This window comes from Microchirus variegatus (assembly GCF_963457635.1).
Source record: "Microchirus variegatus genome assembly, chromosome: 23".
Classification (NCBI taxonomy): Eukaryota; Metazoa; Chordata; class Actinopteri; order Pleuronectiformes; family Soleidae; genus Microchirus; species Microchirus variegatus.
Genome location: NC_139824.1, coordinates 4,629,416 through 4,649,227, shown reverse-complemented (window position 1 = coordinate 4,649,227; position 19,812 = coordinate 4,629,416). Strand labels below are relative to the sequence as shown.

Sequence of the window (19,812 nt, the reverse complement as noted above, 5' to 3'; positions counted from 1 at the left end):
GCGAGACAGACGGCGCCAGAGGAGAGACGCACGTTGTAAGTGGCATTTCACGTCATTTCTTTCGTCAAAATCAGACAGAGTTTCTTCACAAAGAAAGACAAAAGTGAGGAGGATCCCCCAAACGACACCGGGGAGACATGCAGCCGGCGGCGAGACTGACTTTGCCGCTTCTTCTAGTGGTTTTGATATCACACGGTAAGTTGGATTTATCCTAAGAAGAGTGTTATGACGATTTGATGCTGGTGGAGCAACGTGAGAGGGTTTTAGGTGTAAAGTGAAAGATGCGCTTCAGGTGCGAGAGAAAGCGTATGATTGTGGTTTAACATGCCCTGTAAGTTTGGTTTATTCCTCCAACTGTAAGGCATCAACAGAAGAGTGTCTCTCCTGTGTGTAAAAGCCAAATCACTGCTTAAAATATGTCGATAATCATAACTACAACCCCCCCAGTCTCATTATTCAAGAAATGACCGACGGAAAACCATCCAGATTATTAAACGACAGACCAGTGAGGTAAACCGCATCCAAGACTAGAAATGCAGATCAATCCGGGAAAACATGAATTAAAATTGCGTCTTAAGGCCCTTACTTAAGATTTAAGGAAACGAAAACAGATTAGAATTTGTTTACAGGACGCGTTTCTTATGTTCACAGCTGGTGAATGAGTTTGTAGGTCGCACAGACACACGCACGCACGCACGCACGCACGCACACACACACACACACAGACACACACACAAACACGCAGAAGGGAAGAGAGACAGAGAGAGGGAGAGAGAGAGAGCAGATAGGCGGTTTTCAGTCTTGGGGGATTGGCGCCTGGAGGGAACTGATAAAAAAAAAAAACCTTCCTGCAAAAATGTGCGTCTTTGGATGAAAATGATAACCTTATTTTGTTCTGCCCCAGTTTGAATGAAAAGTTGTGTAAAGTTGTCATTACTGTCTTTATTTTAGTGGAGACAAAGCTGATATTTTCTATAAATTATGATTACAGCTAGTAGATTAAGTTTTAAGAGGTTATGATATTTGGTTAAAGCTAATAAGTCAGGTGTTAACATTATGTATTAATGTCTGGAAAGAAAGTTTTGATTGTTTTTTGTGAGAAGCAATCTGCAGTGCTACTTCATTTCACCATGCATCTTTTTTTTTATTAATCAAACAACTGCAGTGTCCTTTGATTTTGATGTTCCAGTTTGTCATATTCAAATTCGGATTATCTTACAGCCTTACTTTATAACTAATTCAAAAATTGATTGGATGAGGAAGGAAGGAAGGAAGAAAGAAGGAAGGAAGGTGAGAGGATGAGAGATGGGGGAGGGTGGGTGTAAAGGGGTAGCTTAACCACTGACCACAGCTGAGGCATGAGCCTGGATCTGACCTCGGGCCACTGTGTGGAATAAGATGCCCGGATGGTAATTATGCAGCGGCATTTCAAAGCATTAACGTAAACATTTGCTCCAAGGGCTCAAATAGCAGCTATCTGATTTATGCAGGGCTGGAGATAGGGCTCTTTTATGGTTTATCAGCCTCTGCACACATTCCTGTGCCATGTGTGACCCACTCGGCTGGAAGGTGTCTGTGTGTGTTTGAGATTTTTCTCTCTGAGCATTAGAGGTTCAAGCACACACATTTAAGAACGCATTAGCATTGGTCTAAAGTGTCACAATACTAGACCTCTTTATAAATACACTCACTTTCACTATCTGAACTGGAATAAGGGCCAATTCCAATTCCTATCTTAACCCTCAATCTTAACCCTAACCCTCAAAACCAAGTGTTGAGGGTTATTGTGTCACTTAGAAATGGGACACCCCATAAATGCAGATACGTCTTCAGACTGTAGTGGGGAGAATAACGCGAACGCTGCGTCCAGTCTGTCAACTCCAAAAAAGAAGAAGAAGAACACATTTACGTCACGATTATTTATTACGATCCGTTTGTCAGTCAAGTTATTAGGTTGTCAGTTAGTTATAAGATGATACTCATACAAATACCACAACCACGGACATATTCAGCTGACAGTTACCACACACCACGGCTTATTGAAAAGTAAACCATAGCAAACGATCGATTGTCCGCACCGGCTGGCTATTGACAAAAGATTGTAAAATAAAAATAAATGTTACGCAACAATGACGTCAGTAATCCATAATATGGGCCTAAACTAAGATAATACAATGGTTTTCATCATTTTTATATCTCTATTAACAAAGATAAATTGTAGTAGAGTAGTGTACTCGTTTCGCTGCTTTCGGCGCCATCTTTGTTATGTGAAAACACGCAATGCATTCTGGGTAGCCCTTGCTCCCAAGGGTGGTTTCGGAAAATCTCAAGCCCTTAAACTTGACCCTCAACTTAATTTTTCTGAGAATTGGGAGTACGCATTTTTGAGATTGAGGGTTAAGATCGAGGGTTAAGCAAGGAATTGGAATTCCCCCTAACTCTTGGGTGATTTGATCCATGGTATTTTTGTCAAAGCGCGTTAGAAGTTTACAAAACAAATGCATTATAGGAGCCATCATGTTACATTAAATACTGTTGCATTAGTGATTCCATGTGAGTGCATGCGGACACACACTGCAGATACATTGAAGAAAGCTCATATTACACTTCCACCCCATAAATATTTCCTGTTACATGGTGGACAATGCATTTCCAGTTTCAGTGCGATCTCACGCTGGCACCAGACGACTGCTCAGCTGGAGAACAAAAATATATATGGATATGCAGTATATAATTTGCTTTAGGCAGTTTCAAAATGTGCTACTAATGTGCTATTTCAGCCTGTAGGTTCACATTCACATTGTATACAATGCTGTCCCTAGTGTTCACAAAGAAGCTGCTCTCTATAATGTCTCTGAATGCATGACTGATGATCCGGTCAGTGAACAGGGTGATGAAGTGTGTGTGTGTGTGTGTGTGTGTGTGTGTGTGTGTGTGTGTGTGTGTGTGTGTGGGTGTGTGTGGGTGTGTGTGTGTGAGCAGAGAGGGCGTGGCGAAACAGGAACTGAGTCAGACTGCAGCGCTCGCCTCACAACACCCACCTGTTTTCATAAACATTTGACAGACCTGTTCACTTGATTGTGCTGCTTTTCAATGAGTTTCAAGAAAACCACAAGACTAAAACCGGTCAAAATAAATAGATAAATCGTAGTAGGAGTAGTAATAATAATAATAATAGTAATAACAATAATAATAATAATAAAATAACACAAAATAATCATGGTAGGTAGCATGTCGGAAAAAAGTACAATTATATAATACTAAAAAATAAATAAAGAACAAGAGACATAACATTTATACATAAAACACAATTAACATCTTCTTTTGAAATAGAGCTGATATACTGCTCTAAAGAAGACAATTAAAGCTGAAACTTCTCGCTCTTGATGCTCCAAAGAGTCGTTTAGTAAAGAGTAATGTATGGCCACTTCAGGCTCCCAACCTAATCTGGATGAAATGTAAATTTCTACATTAGAAATTCATTGTTGAGAATGAGGGTTGAAACGTTCTCTCACATTAATCATATTTAAATTCATGTAACCCACTTTTTAGGGAGGGCGCCTTGAGGGAAAGATGTGCAATTTCTATTTGATCTCCTCATTTTGAAGGTGAAAATTTTAATGTTCTTTCTGAGTGAAAATGAGTGTGAGACGCACACAGATACATGGGCAGTCTTGTGTGAATGTGACATGGCTTTTAATAGACCTACAGTGGACCTACTGCAGGATATCAGCTGAATATGATGTGGCAAAGGAGAAAAGAAGAGAAAGTAAGTTGTTTTTAGGGTTTGACAGTTGTGAGAAAAACCTATTTACCCTCTCACACGCATACACACACTGGTTTGTGGAGCTAATTTTCTTAGGACCGTGCATTGACTTCCATTCATTTGGTAATCCTACACAAAGTGCTATCCCTCACCTTAACAATCAGCATTTAATGTCTAACTCGAACCTTAAATTAACCAAAATGAAAATTTTAGCACTTAAATTAGGTTCTAGCTAATTAGGACCAGGTTTTGGTCTCCGTGTGTGGTCTACTGGTCCTGACACACACACACACACACACACACACACACACACACACACACACACACACACACACACACACACACACACACACGGCGTCTCTTTGCACCGCTCACTTCTCCACACTTCCTCACTCACCAATCTCTGAGCTCATGTTGCTGTCATCGTCTTTCTTAGGCAGGTTTATCCGTCCTTTCTCTTCTCTTCTCTCCTTCTTCTTTGCTTAATCCCCCTCTAACCTTTAATCTGTCATTTAAATTCCATTCATTCCACCTGAGCATCACTTGCACAATGAGAGAAAAAGCTAAAGTCACAGTGAAGCAGCTCCCTGCTAGAGAAATGGCTCCTTTATACAGTGTTTACCATACACGCATTATACATAATAAAGATGTAAAAGTGAAGACACACTTTTACTCTCACCACCCCTCTCTCAGTCTTCTTCTCTCTCTATCTCTCTCTCTCACACACTCTCTTAAAAGCATTTGAATTATCAGGGGAGGATGAAAGCTAAATGGCTTTTGCAGTATCCTCTCAAACAGCCCATAAAATGGTTCTCCATCACTTATTGTCCCTTCTCCTAATTCTATTTCAATTTCCCGCTCTCAGTCATCCCTGGAAGTCGACCTTCAACCCTCACGTCATAAACACATTAAAAATCTCAATATCTCTTAGGATCTACTGCATATGTGAGCTATGTTGCTTTCTAGGTGAGTTTTGACAGATACTGCACCTTGAGTTGAATACTTATTATTATTACTAGTGCAGTGCCCGTAGGAAGTATGTGCCCGCCACAAATCTAATACGCCGACAGTCACAAAACAGCTAGCTAAACAGCTAGCTAAGCTAATGCTTATCGTAGCCTCGCTAGCTTACCTTTGGAAACAGGTTTGCCAAGTTAGCCGCAAAATAGTAGCGTGCTAATGCTAAATAAATATGTGCTCGCGTATTGGTGAATGGACACGGACTTCGTCGTGTAAGTATAACACCATGTTCTGCGTTGAACCGTGTGAAAATGTCTCACCCACCGTGAGGACAGCCTCTTCACTTCCACCTCCCTCCGCTCCACACAGCGCAGCTGCTGCTGATGAGCCACTGCCTGCCTGGTGTAGCGTGATAATTCAGCAAAAGTGCAGCTTGATAAATCGGCGAAAAATTAAAATTACTCCAAAAAACGTGAAAATCAAGGTTCTAAGAAGGATAGTTGTGCAAACCTGTGTATGTGTGTGTGTGTGAGAGAGAGAGAGAGAGAGAGGGAGAGATCAAAAGGCTGGTGTTATTGTGGATTACATGTAGCAGAGAGCAGCTCATCCTTTGCCATTATACTAACAAGATGAAGCACCATGACAGTACATTTTGGTTTATCTAAATTCTTCATTTCGATAAAAGTTACACTACATTAAATTATCTCTCTTATATAAATGTTTTTTTCAAATCACGTGCCTGTCCAAAAAAAAGTAATAGGGAAGAAAAAAGGATTTGAAGTGGATGCAAAGTGTTTATCGCCATACTCTGCTTTCCTTTATATCACTCTGTTTAGCATAGCATTAGCACATGCGAGGCAGCTCTGAGAGAGAGGCCTCTGAAGTCTGTGTTCACATAATCTTCTGAATGACATGTTAAGAAGGCTTTGCTTTCAGTCTGTCTCTGCTTCCTCTCCTCTGCACGTGTGTCTTGTGTTGGTCTGCGTTTTTTGTATTACTATTTTTCAAATTCTTCATGTCGTTGTCTCCAGAGGGCTGTCACCAGGAGTTCAGCACCAGCTGGGTTCCTGGTGTCACTGTAGTCTGCATGAAGAGGGTTATCCATCTCCTGCCTTTGAGGGAGGGATCTTGATGTAATAGGTTCAGCAATCTTTCATAATCGAGAGTTAATTTTAATGAAGAGATTGTTCACTCATCTATCCCAAATTCATTTTTGGCTGAGGCACATTATTTAAAAAAAACAAAAAACGGAGGAGCCTCGAGTTAAAATCTGCTCAATTCTTTTCGGTGATATGTGTCTCTGTCTCATTGCTTCCTCTCATTTTTAGCATCCTTGATTTTACGTTTCTTCTTCTTTCTTTGTCCATTTTTTACCTCTCGTTTCTTCTTGCACCCACTTCTCCATTCAGCTGCTACCCAGCTGAGAAGAAGGTGATATACATAATAATAGAAAGGAGTTGTGGAAAAACCAGGTATTCTGTTAGACAACTATAAAATAAGTTGATTTCTTTAAGGAAGAAGAGTGCGTAATCACCTGCACAAGCCGCAGGAGGGATTGCTGTCATGACTCGGTTTCCCTCAACACAGTCAAACGGTGTGAGGAACTTTGAACTTGTCTTTTTGAAAAGTTTCTGAGCTCACAACCAACAATAACTGCTTCCATCTTTGAGAGGAGTAAAGTTCCACTGCTGCTTAGCATAGACTTATGGCCATAAAGATCTATCACAGATCTATCATAATCACGGACAAGAGCTAATTAAAGTGAAATACTCTAAAGTCTGTGTAAAGTGAAGTAAAATATATCTTCTGACTTTGTGAGCGGTCAGGAAAATGTGTTACTAACCACTTTGCCACTAAGCTGCTAAGTGTTTAAAAATTAGGTGTCACGTAATTATAGCTTTGGTGCATCATCAAGTCATATTTTTAGACACACCTGAAAATTCTCTAGTGGAAGACTTAAAGGGACACTGTGTTGTATTTATGGGTTTATATAACCCAAAATCCACTTTTTTATACATAATATGTGCTCCTGCATTGTCTAGTCGCTGTATAATAGTTTTTGTTTCATTTTCGTAGTGTTTCAAAAAGTCATGTAAAATAACGCGGGCTGCTGTTGCATAGCCACTGTTAGCAGCGAGACGCTATGTTTCTACCGGAGCCTGTAAGGACAAACGCGAGAGAACAAATCAAGCGTCGCTTTACTTGTAGCGGAAGTCCCGCCTCCACTCTCTCCGCTTCGTCTGCTACGGCCGTGGTAGCTCGCCCTCTCCCTCGCCTCACGAACCTCATCTGCTGACACGGAGAAAGACGACGACGACGACATTTGATCGGCTGAGGATACCGTAGCGCTCAGGGAAGGGAGGGGGTGAGCAGAGGAGCAGTTCGTTGTAAATTTCAGCCTCTCCTCTAGATGTCACTATAAACTACTTACTTCACCTTTAAATCAATAATTATGTAAGCCACAACTTCACATTTCCTCATTCTGTTTTCTACCATAAGGAGAACTTTTGCATTGCTTTACATGCACTTTATATTGCCCATAAATCTTGACTGGAAATAAAATAATTAAAATCAAAAAGATTCAACAAATGTATCATTCCAATGAAATATTCAGTTAACCACAGGTAATATTTGTACGATTACATAAACCTACAGCATCATTGCATTACTTTGGAGACACAGTTGCTGCTAAAATAACTTTTCCCCACTTTGTTTCCTGTTCTGTCTTCATGCTGACGTTTGCAACTCCACTGCAGAGCATGAAAATAGCTTCCCATGCATTGCTCGAGTTGACAAGCTTAAACTGTGCCTCAGGTCTTTTATGTTCTTTTGTGGATTACTAGTAAATAAACCTTATGGAGCCAAACACATCCTTATATTTTTGACAAATTATGATGAATCAAGCATTAGATGAAGAGAAGGAGACATGCTTTGTCACTGTGATTTATCTCCATTCAAGATATTGCATTTGATTTGAGTTTAAATGTGATTCTATTCTGGGGCAGCATAGCCTTTTAAAGTAATACTTCACCTAACTAATATATGTATTTAGGTCAGTTAAAATGATTTGTACTATTTTTACTCTCTAAGTTATCTAACGTCGTATTAGACATAACTGGATATTTCACCATGACATTGAGGCATATAATATATTGTTATTTAACAGCACATATTGAACTAAACATTTAATCAAGGTATGGATCCTGGCTACTAATATGACATTGCTGTTGTTGTCAGGAGATTAGATAACATTTTTCTACCAAAGTATTGTGATTTGTTACTGGACAGATGTGAGGTGAGTTATTTGGCTGATTTTAGCTGTTTCAACACATCTATTGCCATTTAACGGTTGAATATACCAGGGTTATAATTTGTTTTTTTCAAGAACACCTGCAGTTATAAAAGTTTAGGGAAGTGTGGTGCTGAGTCGTAAGTGAGCAACTGGAAGATCTAAAAAAAAAAATATATCAAGACATCTGTAAATCCATCCCAATGCGGGTAGGGGATGAGTTTGGAAACAGGAATTAATGACAAAAGTCTCATGGGAAACTGAAATAAATTGAAATGAAATGAAGTGGTGAGTCCAGTTTGAGGACAGTAAGGCCATGTGTGTGCTTGTCGAAATGATGAGCGTTTTCCTCCCATAGTTTTATTTGATGTGACAAAAATATGAGAGAATATTAAATATAACACCCAGTTATTATAAACCCTTATGTGTAATGTATATGGCTGCTGTGGCCTTGTATATTACAGAAATATTCAGTGCTTTCACTCAGTTTAAACCACCTGCATCTCATGTCACAGAACCATTCAAAGTAGACACTGATGAACTAAGCAGAGAAGTTATGATCTAAAGAGACCCTTTAAAAAAACATGTTTAAAATGTGTTTTAAAACATTTACTTCACAAACTCAAAGGACTTATTGATGTGAAAATCAGAAGAGGCTGATTCTGGCTATTTTTCTCTCGTCTCCCCCCTTTCTTTCAGCATGATAAGAGCCACCATGGTGGACATGATCAGTCTTGACTTGTGCTGAATTTGCAGCTTTATTGTCTCATTGTTAAATTGTTTCTTTGCCTCTGCCTCCTTCAGGCTGCTTCTCCTCCAAAGCCGAGGACCGGCTGTTCAGGAAACTGTTCAGAAGATATAACCAGTTCATCAGACCCGTGGAGAATGTCTCTGACCCTGTCACCGTGGAGTTTGAGGTTTCTATTTCGCAGCTGGTCAAAGTTGTAAGCTTCACCGCCGACACACAACTTGAGTCTTTCAATTTTTCAACATAAACCCATGTCTGGAGCACCTTTGCACATTCTTTTCCTACTGTCATGCTTTTAATGGTATATGGAAACAGTTGAGGGTGTCAGAAATCAGTATAATGAGAGTGTGTGAACGGCGAGATTTGTTCCCATGATCAGCTTTATCATAGAAAAGCTAAAAGATAAGTTGCAGAAAAAGCAGAACGTGAATACATCCTTTATTTAGTGTGTGTGTGTGTGAGAGAGCGAGAGAGCGAGAGAGAGAATGTGCACATTCCCGTATCAAGAGAGGTTTTCAGCTCAGATTGAAAATCCTCAGATTAAGAGAAAATTGCCTTCAGTCGAACCTTTTCAGTCTCCACGGATGTGTTGCTCTATCTTCCTGCTCAGAAAGGTGAGATTAATCTAAAGGTTAGTGTGTGAATGTGCACATGTGCACATTAGTGCACTAAGTGAATGTGTCACTGTGTAACGGTGGCTGTGTGCATGTGTGACTGATGTGTCTCTGTACGTGCTTCATGTGGAATTCTGGGACGATCACCGGTTTGCAATCAAAACTGAATAAGGGTCACGGGGAAAGGTGGAGAGGAGCATCTCCATCTATTATTCACTTGCTCATATAGTTGACCTTTTCAACCAATCAGCTCCAGCTTTAGGTGACAGAGATGAGAGGACAAATCCCATTGTGTGGTGTGTAGATTTGTATCCTTTTCTTTCCTTTGAGCACCTTTTAACACATCACACTAAATCCTAAAGACGCAGCTCCTCATGTTAACAGGTGCCGTTCCTTCTCTGTGTCTCTGCAGGATGAAGTAAATCAGATCATGGAAACTAATTTATGGCTCAGACATGTAAGTACATGCTCACACAAGCAATGTCATGTATAACTCTGTTAAATTGACACAACCCTTATTTTAAAGGTGCATTGTGTAATAAATCTAAAGCAACTGGCCATAAAATCCTCCTAATATGTCACAGAGACTCAGGAATAATGTTCATAAAACAAACTGAACTCACCAACAACAACAGTACAGCCAAAATATTCGCATTAAAAATATATTTTTCAGACTGCAAATCTTGTTTATGTTTTGAAATCATGTTTTGGCATGTGGCGCCGAGCTCAGCTGCCGAGCAACCACGGGTTACCACCAGTTACGTTAGAAAACAAAACCTAAAAGACCTTGGTATTTTGAATTTGAATGTCGTAACCGTTTTTGGCCACATTCTTACATATGGCACCTTTAAGGTCTACAGAAACAAAGGTAGCCTCAGCAGGGGTCATGTGAATGTGTGTGTGTGTTAATAACATCATTACATTCCTAAAAATGAGGAATAATACAAGGGGCAGGGGCCAAGAAAAACAACACATCTCAGTCAGACATCAGCAGCTGATCAATATTAGCATTATGGTTCGTCATGCTCTGCCTCTCAGCAGATCTATAGAGTGACCTCACATATCCTTCTATCCAAACTGCAACATCTCCAGTACCTTGTGTTTTTTTTTCCCCCATTTCCTTTTTCCTCACTGACTCTCCATCTCTATTTCTTTTTACTATAAACATTGCAGGCATTTGTCTGATTTCAATCAGGGCGTGATTACACGCACACACACAAGTTTGTACAAGGCAAAATGACAGTTGCATGCTGATGAATTTTGTGGTGTCTGTGATCTCTGAGCTTTCCAATTAAAATTCAATCAAAGGCCTGCACGGGCTGAGCTCATGTGCTGTTTGTAATGGCTTTGCTGTTTATTTATAACAATGCATCACTAATGAGAAGCTGTGTCAACACCACAGTCACTCATAAAGACTTGAATCAGAGCCAGTGGATTTACATTGGAAGGCATTTCAGAAAGTGTCCCCGTAATGACTTTATTGCATCTGTTCTGCATAACATCCATTCATCCATTCATCATCTTCTACGGGATGTGCCAATGTTAGCTGACATAGGACAATCGGCGGGGTACAAGTCGGACAGTGCGTCGGTCCATCACAGGGACACAACCACCCACTCTCACACCCACGGTCAATTTAGAGTGTCCATTTGACCTAATCCCCTCAGCAGTAACACTGCAGGATATTTCTTCTCTTACAGAGCACAATTTTTAAATATTTTTCTCTATATAAAGCATTCGTTGTTCATATATAAATGTCATATATGTTGCTATTCTTTTTAGCATTATATAATCACATGATCACCCATAATGGATCAAATTGGAGAATTAGATGATTGTTAAAATGAGCCAGATTTAAATATTGTTTGATGCAGCTGCTCCTTGGCAATTAAATGAAATCAAATAATGATGAGAGGAGAGAAATAAAAGGCTCTTGTCTCCCAAAAAACTCTCTTTCTTGTTAGTGCCCCATCCTAGTAGTGTTTCTATACCCTGGTCGAAGGTCAAAGGATAGAGGATGTTACCAACCTTGTGGAGTCCCGTGAGACAAACTATGTTTTGTAAACTGTGGGCTATACAAATAAAATTGTATTGAATGTGATTGATTGATCCTGATTTAAATATAATAATGTAGATAGAAAAATTCATACATAAATAAATAATTTATTTTTATGCTACATTAAAAATGCATACAAGGAGGGATCAAGTGCATTTCCTTCTCAGATTTGACATGAAAATAAAAACTAAGGGTACAAATATATTCACTGTAAATAAAAATACACTGCACACGTTGACCCATCAGATATTACATCTCTCATATACCGTTACCTGCTGGAATAGATAAATGGAAAAGCCAGTGTGGCATGAGGTGGTTAATTTAACAGCTCCCCGGTCGTAACTGGGTATTAATCAGCCTTGCTAATGAATGAATTCATCTTGAATGATATGCAAATAACCAAGACTAATGGATCTACGGCTCATGAAATGTTACCCGCAGGTATTTTGACAGAACAGCAAGAGAATCTTCCATGTCTATAACTTAGCTGTTTGCTCATATTCTACTCTTCTATCTCAGATGCCCTTTAAAAAATCTAAACACTTTTGCTAATTTTTGTGCAAATACAACAGTAAAACAGTGAAATCCTTATTTGGACTCACCATAAAACACCACAACGTTCTGGCTGCAGTATGAACATGTACTGTATTTGAGGAGAGTGTCTCCAGTGACTTATACTGCATGCAGTGTAGAAGACAACATTCAAAACAGATGGTTGACTCCCCACTATGTGCAAAATGTTTCCATCTTCTTTCTTTTTTTCTTTTTTTTCAGATTTGGAATGACTACAAGCTGCGATGGGTGCCCGCTGAGTTTGACGGCATTGAGTTCATTAGAGTTCCATCAAACAAGATCTGGAGACCTGACATCGTTCTCTACAACAAGTGAGGATGAAAAACTGTTTTTCAGAGAAGTTTTAATTATATACATGACTGAATAATGACAAAGTTAGGCCTTGCATCATCATCCTTAAAAATCCATTGGACAATTGAGTAAACAAAGTGTCTGATATGAGAGATGAGAGGAGTATCCTCCTCCTGTGTAACTGTAAGGAAGTGTTATTGGAAGACATTTACTAGCTATACAACCTATAGTACCTATACATTTGTATAAGTGTTTAATCTTAGAATGTGTGTGGTTAGAATGGTCTTAGAATGAAGTGTTGGTCCAGAGCCTGTGGTTTGCATTTTGAAGCAGAAACCTTCTTTCTGGCATCCAAAGGATTAAAAATGGTTCACATAACATCAACAAAATAAATTCTAACCCTTACATTAAGAGTATAATAAATGTCAGGCGAGGATAATAATTAGAGTGAATAATGCAAAATAAAATTAATAAAAACTGAAAGCGATCAAGTCAGATTTTATGAAAAGACATGTAAAAGAGGTCACTGATTCTGCTGATCTGATTTGAGCAGCTCATGCCATAACTCTGGGGCTTCTCTCGTCTCTGGTTTTCATTTACGCCTCAGAATCACAATAAACATCTCAGCCTGAGGATTTTAACCACGTGCTTTTTGAAGCCCGGAATTTTACTGTCATACAGTAAAGTTACACAGTTAGCCACTAGCTTGGGAATATAGAGTTGAATTCAATTTGTAAACAGACAGAGCATTGCATTGAGCTTTGTGTGTGTTTATAAACACATATCAACATCATAAAAGTATAGTATTTCAAAATAATTTCTGTTTTGTGTTCATAGGCAGACAAAACATTCTAATGTGACAGATTATACTGTAATAACATTTAAGCATAAAGAGCATGTTTTGCAGGGTCAGTTTTGCTGTACTCCCATTTTTAATTCACTTAATAGCATTTCATTTCTGGTTCCACTGAAATGGTGATTCATAAAAGCAGTTTTGTGTTTCACTTTAATGTGTAATGCACTTTCATTGTGCTCAGTTTTATAATCCTAATGTTCTCGCTCTTTTCTACCTCAACCTCTTTATCTTTCTCCCTCTCGTGTTCCTCACTTACATTTTCACCTCATCTCTGCTCACTGTTTGATGGCTCCCTCTAACCTTTGTGTTCCATTCAACACCTGCACCTGCTCATAAATCTTCATACTGTCACTGTGAAAACTCACACACACACACACACACACACACACACACACACACACACACACACACACACACACACACACACACACACACACACACACACACACACACACACACACACACATCATATATTTTACAGCGCTGTAGGTGATTTCCTAGTGGAGGATAAGACCAAGGCTCTGCTGAAGTTTGATGGTACCATCACCTGGGTTCCTCCTGCCATCTTTAAATCCTCCTGCCCCATGGACATCACCTACTTCCCCTTTGACTATCAAAACTGCTCCATGAAGTTTGGCTCCTGGACTTATGACAAAGCCAAGATTGACCTGGTACTTATTGGGTCCAAGGTCAGTGACAGTATTAATGTGACTGTATCCACTATTAACATCTAGTTTTGTCTGTGTGTGTGTGTGTGTATGCAAGGCCCACTTTTCTTTTTTTTTTTTTTACGATTCTACACACAGTTTTACTGATAATGGAGAGCTTTACACAGTCTATAAAAGCTGCAGCAGTGGAGAGAGCTCCCATGTCATTACATTTTCCTTGCATTTTTAAAATGTGTCATAAAATGGGGCACAGAGTTTGAAGAAAGTGCGATTTAGGAGGAGAGTTCAATGAAATATGCTAATGAGTTGCAGTACGTGGGGTGTGGGTTCCAGTGTTTTATTTGTTTAACTCTTAGCAGAACACAGCTTTTGCTGGTTCGATTTTCACAGTTGTATATTTAATGTTTTAGTTTTATCAATACACGATGAAAGAAATGTGTGGTTTCTTTCATCATTTCATTTCTTTTAATAGTACAATCAAATATATTTTTTTTATAATTAAATAATCTTAAATAATTCTTAACATCAGACAGTCCTTTATTGGTGGATGCATTTGCAGATTCATCAGTTTTGTCTTCACTTTTCCTATCACCATGAGATTAGTTGCCTTTTTTCTGATTAGTATGCTGTAAGTTTTTAACACATGAACATAAAATGTAGGTGAGAACTGATTTTAAATGTCCAGTGTGTAACATTTAAGGGGGGTTAGTGGTGGAAATTAAATATTAGTACGATTGTATGTGAGCTTAAATGAGACATGTTATGCAAAATCAACTTTTTAATTATTTTAATACTTATATCTGGGACTCTGGAGGCCCTATGAGTAGGCAAAATGTGAACAAAAACGACTCACTCATGTTTTTGTAGTCCGCCTCAGTCTAAGTACAGGAGATAAAACATGCAACGTTGACTTCCACACTCATTGCTACGTCACAATGAGACAATTCCTGGAAGTGTTATCTTGCGGAGCTCCGCTTTGTCCATTAAAAAACACGAGAGTGCAGGCGAGGGAAATAGTATCCGGAAGTCTACTTTCAAGCTTTGGAATAAGCCTTGTATGTGTCTTGCCTAACAGAGGTTGTTACCTTTGGCCACTATGTTTCTAGAGCAGCCCAAAATGAACCCAGCCAATGCTAGTGTTTTAACTTTTGAAGGGGAAGCTTACTACACAAATATGACAGAATCATATTTATTTATTAATAAATTCGCCTACATAAATCTGAGTAATTAACCCACAAAGAAGAAGAGGGAAAACAGGAGAGAGTAGAACCATATTGAGAAACTTTTTTTTGCAATCTGTAGATTTACCATTAAAATTTCACAAATGTTTACACACTGGACCTTTCATTTGTAATGTTGCACCTTCTTATTCAATGAAGTCCTCGTTGTCAGAGATGAAAACACGTGCATCACATTGATTGTCATGGTTATTTTAAGAAGTGGGATGATTTTAAGGTCTTCATCCATCCCTTAGGTGAACCTGAAAGACTTCTGGGAGAGCGGTGAGTGGGAAATCATCGACGCTCCGGGCTACAAGCACGATATCAAGTACAACTGCTGCGAGGAGATCTACCCCGACATCACTTACTCCTTCTACATCCGACGCCTGCCGCTCTTCTACACCATCAACCTCATCATCCCCTGCCTCCTCATCTCCTTTCTCACAGTGCTGGTTTTCTATCTCCCGTCTGACTGCGGAGAGAAGGTCACGCTCTGTATCTCCGTCCTGCTCTCCCTCACTGTGTTCCTGCTCGTTATCACAGAGACCATCCCCTCCACGTCGCTGGTCATCCCTCTCATTGGCGAGTACCTGCTCTTCACAATGATCTTTGTCACGCTCAGCATTGTCATCACCGTGTTTGTGTTGAACGTACATTACCGCACGCCGATGACCCACACCATGCCTGGCTGGGTGCGCTCTGTATTTCTCAAAGCGCTGCCAAGGATTATGCTGATGCGGAGACCGACGGATGAAGACAGCAGGACTGGGGGGTTGGACAGCAGTGGGGAGGCAGGAGGAGCTGGAGGGGGAGGAGAAGGTGGAGGAGGGAAAGGAGGGAAGAAAAGGAAGAATAGCTTGATGCAGGTAAATGGTCCACTCCCATCATACTTGCACACTTGTTATCCAGCTAAGACTGAAGTTTAACTGACTTTGAGTCATATTAGGATCTACCTGAAATTAGAATAGCAAGAAAACTCAATTTCATGCAGATGAATATAATAATAGGTTTTTGGTCGACAACTTAGAACCTTACTCATGGTGTTGCTAAATGTATACGACTATGTTGTATTTTATGACCTAACTTTATATGATTTTTACTTCAGGTGATTGTACTTAGACTTCACACTTTACAAAATAGCTGTAAATTATTTGTTTCCCCATCAACTTGTGTCAGGATTTTTGGATTATTGTCTGCAATGATGAAAAAGCAAATTGACAAATCCCCCAGGCCCTTTGTTGAGGAAACAAGAGTGAATGTTTTTTTTTCCCTAGGCTGACCGACAAACATACAACATCCCTGCAGCAATTTGTGGGATTTTTCCTGCTAAGTCTCATTATAATATGGGTGTAACACAATACAAAATCCTAGCAGTGATTTCTCCATGTCTGACAGTCATCACTCTTGATTGACTTGTATTAATGCAAAAAGAGTTGCTTATGATGGACAATCTAGAACAATTTGTGGGGGGGTGGCCATCAACCAGTCAACACAAATACACCCAGACTTTCCTATAGGTCTAACCACACACATGCTCACAGGTGTGATACTAAAATACCTTGGGATGAAGATGTTTGCTTGCAAGTTTTGGCATGCCAATCCAGTCAAACCTTTCTCTACTCGTAAAGGTGAGTAATTTAATTTAAGTTCTGGACAATACATTAAAGAAGTCAGACAATTCTTCATGGTGAGCACTGAGAACTGTGTGGAGACACTTTTTAAAAGTTCCACACTAAAAAGATACACGTAGCAGGTAATGCTAATAACAACTTATAGAAGTCTCAGGTCTATTGCCTTACAATGTCAACTTTAAGAAAAATGTGAATTATAATGTGAATTCTGGTTGTGGTCTCCAGCAGGTTGGCGGAGGATCTCTCAACTGTCTGGAGTTTGTAGACAGTAAGATGTCTTCTCTGGAGGGCTGCCCTGGAAATAAAAGCCCATGTCCTTGCCAGCATGGGAAGGAGACCCCAGAAACACCAGACATGGGCAAGATGTCACGTCAGCTGAGTCTACAGAGCATCAACACCGTGGTGGCCTTTCCTATGGTTTCACCGGAGATTAAACAGGTGATAGAGAGCGTGAAGTACATCGCTGAGAACATGAGGAGCCGCAACAAGGCCAAAGAGGTGAGGAGTTGTCTTTGTCGATTCTCGTGTATCAGATCATAGTTCTCCAAAAGGCAGCAAGCCAATAGCAACTGGACTTTCTTGAAGACATTTCACTTCTCATCCAGGAGGATTCTTCAGGAAAAGCGTTTTTAATTTCTGAAGAATTAGAGGTAAAATGTCTTCAAGAAAACTAAGGGTGAATTCCAATACCTTGCTTAACCCTCAATCTCAAAAATGCGCGCTCCCTCTAGTGCAAATGCTGTCCTGATTCTCAGAAAAATTGAGTTGAGGGGCAAGTTTCAGGGCTGTATCGCCCTCAATATTGAGATTTTCCGAGACCCAGAATGCATTGCATGTTTTCACATAAGAAAGATGGCGTCGAAAAGCAGCGAAGCGAGTGCGATACAAATTAAGTATTTTCTTTGTTAATAGAGATATGAAAAATATGAAAACCATTGTATTATCTTAGTTTAGGCCCATATTATGGATTACTGACGTCATTGTTGCGTAACATTGATTATTTATTATTTTACGATCTTTTGTCAATAGCCGGCCGTTTCGCACACGCAATCGTTTGCTATGGTTTACCCTTCAATAAGCCGTGGTGTGTGGTAACTGTCAGCTGAATATGTCCGTGGTTGTGGTATTTGTATGAGTATCATCTTATAACTAACTAACAACCTAATAACTTGACTGAAATAAAAAAAAATAATAATAATCGTGACGTAAATGTGTTCTTCTTCTTCTTTTTTGGAGTTGACAGACTGGACGCAGCTTTCGCGTTATTCTGCCCCCCGCAGTCTGAAAACGTATCTGCATTTAAGGGGTGTCCCATTTCTAAGTGACAAAATAACCCTCAACACTTGGTTTTGAGGGCCAGTTAAGATTAAGGGTTGCGCTTGAGGGTTAAGATTGAGGGTTAAGATAGGAATTGGAATTGGCCCTTACACTCCAGGTGATATGCTCCTTTATGGCAGAGTTGCTGTTGGAAAAAAATACATACAGAGACATATTTTCAGTAAGTTAACACTACCCAACCCCTACCAAAACATAGTTACATCCTAAATGGATTCATTCTAATTCATATAAGCAAATTCAACCATACAAGTCCAGACAGAAGCACTGGGACCTGTTCATAAGACTGTTTGGTCCATAAACATAGGCTCCAAGTCATTGAATTAATTTCACAAATTCAATAATAATATTGATATTGTTCATGAATAAATATTTTAGTAAGCTGGGCTTTATCACTTTAGGAAATGACACTTCAGAATTAAGCCTCATAAGAAATATGATACTCCAGTGTTTCTTAACATTGCATAAATCTTCAATCATTCATGGAAAACAAACAGAAAAGGACACTTTGTACTGAACTGGGAGGACCCTGCTATGTTCATATGCAGTGTTATTGCAGATTCAAACCAGCTCCATAAGTTAATAATAGTGTATGTGAAACCAGATTATTCTTTACATTTGACTGGAGAACCCGCCCTCCTTCACTGTGTGAGATATCTCAAAGGGGAAGAGCAGCCTTTGAAATGTAAAACTTATGGCTTAGTCAAGCTTTGTCTAAAAGCCTGTCACTGTTTTTGACTCTGTGGTTTGAATTTGATTATCATAGTAATGTCCTCATGTGTAAATGATGTATCAGTTTTCTTTCGGCTTACATGAAAGGCTCAACTATTTCCTCTTTTTCTCTGTTTTACTTCTTTCACTCTCAACCTTCTCGCCTTCTGAGAATCGGACTAAGCTCTTTTTCACTGTGCAACTTTTCTGACAATTGATTTAATGCCGTGTCCCAACACTGACACATTCCTCTTTTTTTCTTGGACTTTTTTTGATCACTCCCTCACTCACAGGTGGCAGATGACTGGAAGTACGTTGCCATGGTGATTGATAGAATCTTCCTCTGGGTGTTTGTGACTGTGTGCATCCTGGGAACTGTTGGACTCTTCCTCCAGCCGCTTTTTGGCTTTTTCTCATAACCTTTGCTGTGTCGACCAATCCAGAACAAGTGACTAACTGTCTGTTCAAAACAAGAGTTTTGAGTCCTAAAGCACAATCGGGTAATAATACCTGCACAGAAACGCGTAATTTTTTTTCCATTCCTTGTCAGTTTGAACTAGTTTAAGAACATATTCTGAATTGCATTTGCAGCTTCTGAGTTTAAAATTATTTGCTTGGATCATCGATATGCATTTAGAATGAGTGAAGATAAACTTAATGCAGTTAAATACTTGATTTTAATGTAATTTTAACACATCAAATTGCATAGATTTCATGGAAAACAGTTACTGTAACCTGGCCATTACAGAGGCAAAGTCATGACGGTACAGCCAGGTAAACTTTGTTCCTGTAGCTTCACTGAGTCATTCAGTCATTCTTTCATTGATTTGTCTGGAAAACGTAATGCTCATTCTCTCTAAACAAATTAACTATTAATGTGGTTTCTATGTAACACAATAATAGTCAGTAACTTGTTTTTAGAGACATGTCTAAGCAACTGGTTTATGGGAAAGTGTGTTCATCGATGGCTGCTAAAATGTCAGTAAATGCTGCTAAAATGTTCAATGAGCATTTATAAGCACCTTTTGTTTTGTTTTGTGCTGTTTTCAAGCCAGTGTAAAATATATACTAGATATAATGTTAATGCAGGCTCT

General features: G+C 39.4%; 1 protein-coding gene across 1 annotated transcript; it reads left to right on the top strand.

The window, feature by feature from the left end:
* Positions 1–137: 137 nt before the first annotated feature.
* chrna6 (cholinergic receptor, nicotinic, alpha 6) lies at positions 138–19,137 on the top strand (the record flags this gene model as incomplete). The annotated part of the gene is made up of 8 exons (XM_083909749.1): positions 138–195; positions 8,820–8,959; positions 9,790–9,834; positions 12,208–12,317; positions 13,635–13,842; positions 15,296–15,907; positions 16,901–17,170; positions 19,012–19,137. 8 exons carry the CDS (start codon positions 138–140, stop codon positions 19,135–19,137), a joined length of 1,569 nt encoding a protein of 522 aa, XP_083765875.1.
* Between the last annotated feature and the right edge of the window lie 675 nt (positions 19,138–19,812).